Source organism: Priapulus caudatus, unplaced genomic scaffold, assembly GCF_000485595.1.
Source record: "Priapulus caudatus unplaced genomic scaffold, Priapulus_caudatus-5.0.1 Scaffold23, whole genome shotgun sequence".
Classification (NCBI taxonomy): Eukaryota; Metazoa; Priapulida; class Priapulimorpha; order Priapulimorphida; family Priapulidae; genus Priapulus; species Priapulus caudatus.
In genome coordinates this window covers 345,396-353,405 of record NW_014577084.1, presented here as the reverse complement: position 1 = coordinate 353,405, position 8,010 = coordinate 345,396, and the positions used below count along the sequence as shown (strand labels likewise).

Sequence of the window (8,010 nt, the reverse complement as noted above, 5' to 3'; positions counted from 1 at the left end):
CTCTTTTTGAGGGTAGGGAGTCCGTTGGACTCACGTGTTAAAAAGTTAATTGTTACCTCTGTCAGACTGTATATTAGATGGTTCAAATTACTGTACATAGTCAATGAGTATAACCACGTCATTGTCAACGATAAGAATAAAGCAATTTTTCTAGGAGAAAATGTTAAAAAAAATACAATACCCTTCTACTGGCACCGGGAGAGACTGGTACATTGTGAGATTCAATGATGTCCACAGAAGATGAAATGTTTACAACAGTTGCATTCTTTTCGTGGCCGTGCATTGCCATAGACTGCCGACGCTTGGCCGGAAGATCCACCGACAATTTTCTTGCATTACTGTACTTCACTTTGGTCATAGTCTCGGGTTCTTCAGCAGCCTGGAACAAAATGATTAATCAGTTGCATAACTGTTTTACTACAGTACTATGCTACGTAATTACCATACATGACGTATATACCAGTTAATCATATATTATTATAATATACTAGCATATTATAGCTACCAACGCAATTATCTCCGATGTATATACTTGTGTGACACAAAGAGCCACAACTTATTTAGTAAGAATGAATATAACAATAATACAATTTACTCGGTAAATATTTTTTGCATTAACAAAATTTGATCAATATTAAACGTTGAGAAAGGGTTCCTGTTCACAATAATTATAGTGCAAAAATTTACTTCACAGAAACTAGCTTACTCTCATGACTTGATGTTTTCCAACTGTACTGTCGACATTTGCGGTGCATCGTTTCAGTGCCATTTCAGTCAATCTTTCTGAAACTACATAATAATATTACATAACTAGTAAAGCAACAATAAGATGATCCCACTAACTAGTAATAGAATCTTTTTAGCACAGCTTCCTGGCCAGTCACATATTTATTGAGAAAAAAGTCCAAGTCCAAGTTTAAGTTTGTTTTTATAAACATTAGCCTCGTTCACACGAGACCTCGTATCTATGAAATACGCAGGGTTCTCCAAGAGCACTTATAGCCTGGCGGCCCGCCAGGCTATCGTCGAGCTCCGCCATCCTAAAATGCACCCGCCCCTCTAAATATCATAGCCGCCATGCTAAATATCATAGCCCCCGGACCCCCCTAACACACAAAATGCCTTCGGCGATTTGCAACTAGGACCGTAAAGGCAGCACCCGCCATGCTATAATGAAAAAGCTTGGAGAACCCCGATACAGTATTTGCGAAATACCGAATCTGAGACAAATACGCGGCCGAGCGTTCACACGCTGATTAAATACCGGATTTCTGAAGCCGCGAGCGTTCACACGAGGAAATGTGCGGTCCAAGAGATCCGGTATTTCTCAAGCACGGCAAATTATTCGGGGTCTGGGAAGCCGCGTATTTACATCAAATACCGGATCTGTTTAGATACCGTATTTCTTGAACCGCGCATTTTGCCTCGTGTGAACGCTAAATACCGGATTTCTTGCTATGTGTGAACGCGGCTATAGTCACGATGCACAGATGTCACGTTTCAGACCATAGACCTGTCGAGTATATGGCAGCTTGGTGAATTTTTATAGCAGATGTTCTCACACTAATCATCACATATGACATCAAAGCCCGTCTCTGCTGTTTACTTTTCCGAGATTTTTTTTGGTATTCACTCAACACATCGGTCCCCCTACCCCACAGCATCGTTAGTGAATGCCATGACATGTGATGTTGGGACCGGTGAATAGCACTGGCCAGTACAAAACTGATGCCATTCGTAACCGTTCGCAGTCATAGTACACACTCCTTAATTTGCACTTTAACATGAGTGATTATGGAGGTATGCGTGGTGTTGTCTATAGAAATTATAAAGAGAGACTGCAGACAGTTACCTCCATGCTCCGTCAAACTTTTCTTGTAGTTCTCAAAGTCTGACCAGATTCTTTTCCTGCCATAGGCTTTAATGATGTCTTCATCATTGAGCATGCGAGTGCCATGTGATGCCCTAAAATGCAAACAAAGCGTACAAATTACTAGCAATGACATGTAATGACTACAGGACTGATATAGTCTATATCCTGTTTTATTGGAACCTTGTAAAACAAATTAATATAAAATGGTGAACACCTTAAACATCACTGTAATGTAGCATCCAAAACTTTAGATACATTGCTATATATATGTTGTTGTAATTGTAATCGAGTCCTACTGAGTATAGTCTATCACAAGCATTACAATCCTGGAAAATGCTACAATTAGTGAAACCTTAAATTGTAAATACAATATTTAATAAGATACAATACTTAATTGTCAGGGTGCCCAGAAGTACCCAAGTCACAAAAAATTTGCTGCTGGCAAGGTTGATTGCAACTAACAGTAACATACTAGTAATTTTTACCAAACTACAGTGTGAGTACTACAAACTGAGGTTTTATTAAATATCTCTGTATAAATCATATATAATTAGGTATATAATATAGTATATAAATATATTATCCATTAGTTTTATCAACGTTGACTCGCTACATATAAAGTATAGTCAGCTGGCCTTGGTAGAGTATTCTTTGAGGTTATGAGGTTATTAGGTTGAGCTCTGTGAAGAAGTAGGCCTACACACTGATAGAGATGAATTATATACCTGACCGTACATGACAGGCTAATGTACAGTTCTAATCACAGCCAAGAAGCCATATTCTGTTTCATGACTAAAAGCAACTGGTTATCTGACCACGTCAGACAATCTGTCGCAGGTAATGCGATGTGGCACACAACAGATCACGAGAAAGATCAGCGATGCATTTACACAACGTCTTCAGGATTTTGCACCATTTGCTCATATGTCAGCAGCTCGCAGCTATTATTGGTCACAACTCATAAGGATGAAACATGTCCGCTCAAGTAACAATATATATACGTACCTGAGAATATGACCATTCTGTGATAACTTTAAAAAGTTGCCCCTCTTCACATCCAACTGCAACCCCTTGAAACTGAAAAAGAAACTTGTCTTATAAATAGAGGAAAATGTTTTATTATTTATTTTTATAGATTATATATTTATATATTAATATTTACTTAATTTCTTTCATAGAAATAAACAAATATAAAATAAATGAATATGTGCACGTGTGCGTATGCCGAGTAAATAATACAGGCTACCGTTTTAATATTTATACACGGTTGGTCCACGATGCCATACATGCACCAGAATTTGTGTGAGTAGGAACAACTGCAACTATACATATGTGGTATGATGGAAAGTAGGACTTTTCCCTCAATAATCTACCCAACAGGCACAAAATCAGATATATTTACAAAACTTATCAACATAGTCACAACCCACTATGGCTCATTTTACTTAAGGTAAGGACCACGCTTAGAGCTACGATAAAAACGTCCGCCATATGCCTCCAAAACATGCCATTTCATCGAGTATAAATTTGTTAAATTGTTTCTTATTTTGATTACCAAAATTTAATAAAATGTAATTATTGTCTTATAGTTATAACAGTTGGAATTTAAATACTTCATCATCTCCTATCTGCAGACTGGTGTTTATAGAAACGTCATTTAGTAACTGCCAATTGAGTGACAGTCAAAAAACAACTGACAACAGATATTTACAAGGCCTTTAATTTCAAGAAATGTACTGGTTTTTGTCAGAAATTGTTCATTAGGTTGCACAAGTGGATGTAAATCAATCCTGACTAGAGCCAGTGACTTCTGGAATAAGTCTAGACTAAATATAGTTGTTCATGGCAAGCAAGCTACCTGTATCTGTACTTGTGCGATAACCATATCTACAACAAGCATATATAACCATTTTCAAAAAACGTGCACACACATTGACAATGTATATTGATGAAGATTGATATATCTCAATTTCACTGAGTTCATATAGAAATGGAAGCAGTAACTAATTGCCATTCAGGTCTTTCATTTCAGTTAGAATATTACTATAATTATGACTAAATTTTATATAGTGAGTGACATTTACTGATTCATGCAAGAACGTATAATGTGAATTGTAAAATTTCATATATCTATTAAATGCATCCTAATGTATTTACTTGAGTTTATCATATACATCTCTTTTAAATTCCTTTGAAAATCGAGCTGTAACATGCATAACAAAAGCCATTTCCTAAATTCCCAGAAACAAGCATCGTGGATTTCACCATGCCTAAAGCTGAATAAACGTTCAACAGAACTTCTCCTAGACCAAGGCTTAGTGAATTCATGTATGCACCTAATCAGGCACCAGGTGGTTGTGTCAGAAATTCACAAGTACAGCTTAGAAAGGTATGAGAGTAAAACTACTGAAATTTAAAACCGCACTGAACTACGAACGTTCTAGGAAAAGAATTGCATACCGGCAGTGTAACAGTAAACATACATTCTATCAGTTTCAGATATTTCAGGCAAAATGAGATGGTACAATGGCCTGTTATATGAAAGATTATAGCAGAAATAAATTGTTGTATATCTGGACTGCTTCTCTTTTTGCAGACAGCTAGACAGTTAGACTCCCCTGTTTAAATTTAATTGTATGTCTGTGTATTAAACTAGCTTTCATACTACATACATCTTTACAGAAAGAAATGAATTAAATATATTTAATTGCAGATGCAATTGGATACATGTGAATATTACACAAACTCTGTATGTGGTATATAAAATGTGATACATGTATGGCACAATTCATCAATTAATATTCAACACCAACCAGATTCAATTTACGGAAACTGTGCATGAATGCCGATAACAAAAGAATGCATGCCGATGCTTACTAGAAATCATAGAGTTTATGGTTGCCACCCTCTGTCCGCAATAATCGTTGTGGATAGTGGTACTTTTCCACCAGATGATTAGTGGCAATGTCATAAGTAAGCTGCAAAACAAACAACACACACATGGTAAAGCCTACATAAATAACTAGACCATAACCAAGTAGTACTGCAGAGCATCAGTGCAAGCTTATGTAAGAGGGAAGTATGTGACTTAAAATGTGAAGAATGTGAATTTATATTTGCTATGAAAAGAATGACAAGAGAAAGACTAGCAAGTTAGAGAGCGTGACTTGTTTAGAGATTCAACTCCTATTTGAGATAGTAAATTTGCTGAGCGTATTTGGGAAGTCAAATGTCAGGAATGTATCTGACCAAAGGATTTATTTGGTGAAGGCAGAATATAAAATGCTTGAGTTGAAAGATGAAGCCTACATTATTAAAATATAGATATACTGTCAATGTGATGAATATTATGTGTTTCAAAGACCAATTAAAATATTACGTACACCAACGTGGTGAAGCGTGATTGATTAAGCACCGGAGTGTTATAAGTGACATAAAGTCCTTATACGATACTGTACTGTACGATACGATACTATAGGGTGGTTAACGTGAACATGCACCCAGACAAGTGTTATGTAACACACGGGATACAACGAAACAACACTATGCAATAATCTTTTACTTAACACCGTTTGCTCTACAGCTGTCCCGCGTCAACCTACAAATCTGACAAATGGCAGTGACACAACTTGTTCACGTGTATAGATTATAAAATATGTTTATGCACTTATGCCTAGCGGTTCAAGGAGGTGACCCCAATGCATTTTCGTAATCTGCGACATGCGCAAATGTACAAATGTGGACAGCTGTTATATCCTTGAGCCGGCATAGCCATGCTTAAGTATCATGATTAGCATGAACATATGTACCATAATTCTTGCATTTACATATCTCATGAAAGAATTACGATACTTTATTCATGAAATTCTTAACATTAAATTATTATTTCTATTACCCATTACTACTCACCATTTAGTACTATTAGTATTACTAGTATTAGTATTAGTTATTACACAGCATTGCTGGCAACTTACGTGAAACAGATTGACTAGATTGTACTTGCATAGCGTATGATCTAAATCAAAACCCACTGCGTCAAAATTTGAGATTTGCAGGGGCTTGCAGTTGTCACTGTGCATGCCGTTCAACATGTTCCCACACGCAAACGTTCTCGCATGAGAACGAATGAAGCCTAGTACTAGTAATACAGTGATTGTTGCTGCGGGTGTTCACAAAAAGCTATTGCAGCTATGCAATGCCTATGCCGGTTATGCAGCTATGCAATGCTTATGCCGGTTATGCAGCTATGCAATGCCTATGCCGGTTATGCAGCTATGCAATGCCTATTCATTGTATTGGATTGCTACTCATCTAATAGTACAAGTGTACTACTGTTTGCTTCGTTTTACACTCAGGCATACAACCACAATCCACCTATATCATTACAAATAGATAAATCAACCTGACTGCAAAATATCAGCCTAACTTGTAAATATCGCAGCACACGCGAATCAATGACCGAGCATCGCTCTAGACTGGTACCCGGTCCCACTTCTCGGCATAGGCCCCATCCATCTGGTAATCGAGGTGGGAGCGAGTACCAGTCTAGCATCGCTCCCGCTTGCGCGCCCGCGTAGCTGTATGGTGGCGCCACTCACCGATGAATAAAATAAACTTTGTGCTTTACTCTATCTAGATAGAGTCCACGTATACACTTTGTTGGTTTTGATTCTAGGACAACTACCCCTGGACAACTACCCACCGGACAACTACCCACCCGGACAATTAGTCAATTACCCACCCGGACAATTACTTTCCCGGACAATTACCCACCAGGACAATTACCCACCAGGACAATTACCCCCCAGACAATTACCCACCAGGACAATTACCTAACCTTCCAATAAGGGAAAAACCTACCTTACCTACCCTTCCGTAATTATGTGTTTTTTTCGCTAACAACACGTACCCTCAACTATTATATATATATACATAAAGAATAATCCGGTAGTCACCGTAGGTAGGTATAGGTTACTAGGTAGGTATGCAAGTAGGTATAGGTATAGCTAGGTAGGTAGGTAGGTACGTATAGATAGGTATGGTAGGGGGATGGTAGTTTATCCATAGATATCATATAGAATACAGAATTTTGTTTTCTTTATGCTATATCTATGGTTTATCTCTTGTAGATCCGCGTTGAACTATGAATGATATGCTACCTCGTGCCTTGCTTGGTGCCATACAAGGGCCACAGAGGGTGCTACGTGTTCATGAGCACGTGTGATCTCTGTTTACAAACAGAAAAGCGCCAGCTGGTGGCAAATTCTATTGGTTAATATTTTAATACTCTCTGCTGATTGGTCAAATGGGCGTGGACAGCCAAGTACGTGATATCGGGCAAGTTGGCAAAATCACAACAAAGAGTGTCTCCATATTTCGACTTCGATTCATTACGGAACATTAGTGACATTGCAGTAGTAGTAAATTGTAGCTAGTTAAGACTGAAGATGAGTAGTCTTCAGACACACAGCCAGGAGTCGCCTTCAGGCCTAAATGGTAAGCTTCCCACTCCGCACTCGTACCAGTTCCCCGTTTTGCTTTTCACTGTCACAGTCAACGATCGATCATGCGTGGTATGTGACGTCGTAAGCATAAAACACAAGGCAGCTACATATACCTACTGTATATATATGTATATATATATATATATAGATACTGTTATATGTAGCTCCTTGAACCATGTATGATGTAAATGCTGCTCAGTGTTTTCACAACTTGGAAAGTATGGCGTATGTAGTAAATTGGCCCCTAGGAAAAGTGGGGTGTGGAACCAAAGTGAATGCAGAGTTATAATACTGGGAGGTGGAAGGCCACTATAACCAGCTAATTTTCTTTCTTGGTCACACTTTATCATTGCCAGGTTTTGGTGTTTGAGGCTCTGAGATAATGGCCCAAAATTTAATTAAAGTTTGTTGATGTTTACAGTGCAGCTTGGCGTTGTACATCTATGTATGTATGTATGACTGGGAACCTTTACTTAGATCGGCATTTCCCTGCAAAGAATTAAAAAAAGAAAAGAGAAAATTCATTCCGTGTCCCCTTATAGGTTTGTGAGTGCAGCTGATCTAGCTCCCCAAAGTATCTCCAGGCACTGTTTAGTAAGCTGAACTATTACTATAGTAATATTACCAATAAGT

At 38.0% G+C, this 8,010-nt stretch overlaps 2 protein-coding genes across 2 annotated transcripts in view; one reads left to right on the top strand and one right to left on the bottom strand.

Moving 5' to 3' along the window:
* Positions 1-6,344, bottom strand: part of LOC106813147 — an 8,327-nt gene extending 1,983 nt beyond the window's left edge. Inside the window, exons 1-6 of the mRNA XM_014817211.1 lie at positions 5,848-6,344; positions 4,751-4,851; positions 2,879-2,950; positions 1,853-1,965; positions 707-789; positions 182-379 (exon numbers count right to left, since the gene is read on the bottom strand). Of these exons, the coding sequence (XP_014672697.1) occupies positions 182-379; positions 707-789; positions 1,853-1,965; positions 2,879-2,950; positions 4,751-4,851; positions 5,848-5,964 (684 nt within the window). The 5' untranslated portion in view covers positions 5,965-6,344. The remainder of the gene's footprint in view (positions 1-181; positions 380-706; positions 790-1,852; positions 1,966-2,878; positions 2,951-4,750; positions 4,852-5,847) is intronic.
* An 844-nt stretch (positions 6,345-7,188) lies between these two features.
* The window catches only part of LOC106813499 (BCL2/adenovirus E1B 19 kDa protein-interacting protein 3-like), a 13,878-nt gene continuing 13,056 nt past the window's right edge, over positions 7,189-8,010 (top strand). Inside the window, exon 1 of the mRNA XM_014817645.1 lies at positions 7,189-7,369. Within this exon, the coding sequence (XP_014673131.1) occupies positions 7,321-7,369 (49 nt within the window). The 5' untranslated portion in view covers positions 7,189-7,320. The remainder of the gene's footprint in view (positions 7,370-8,010) is intronic.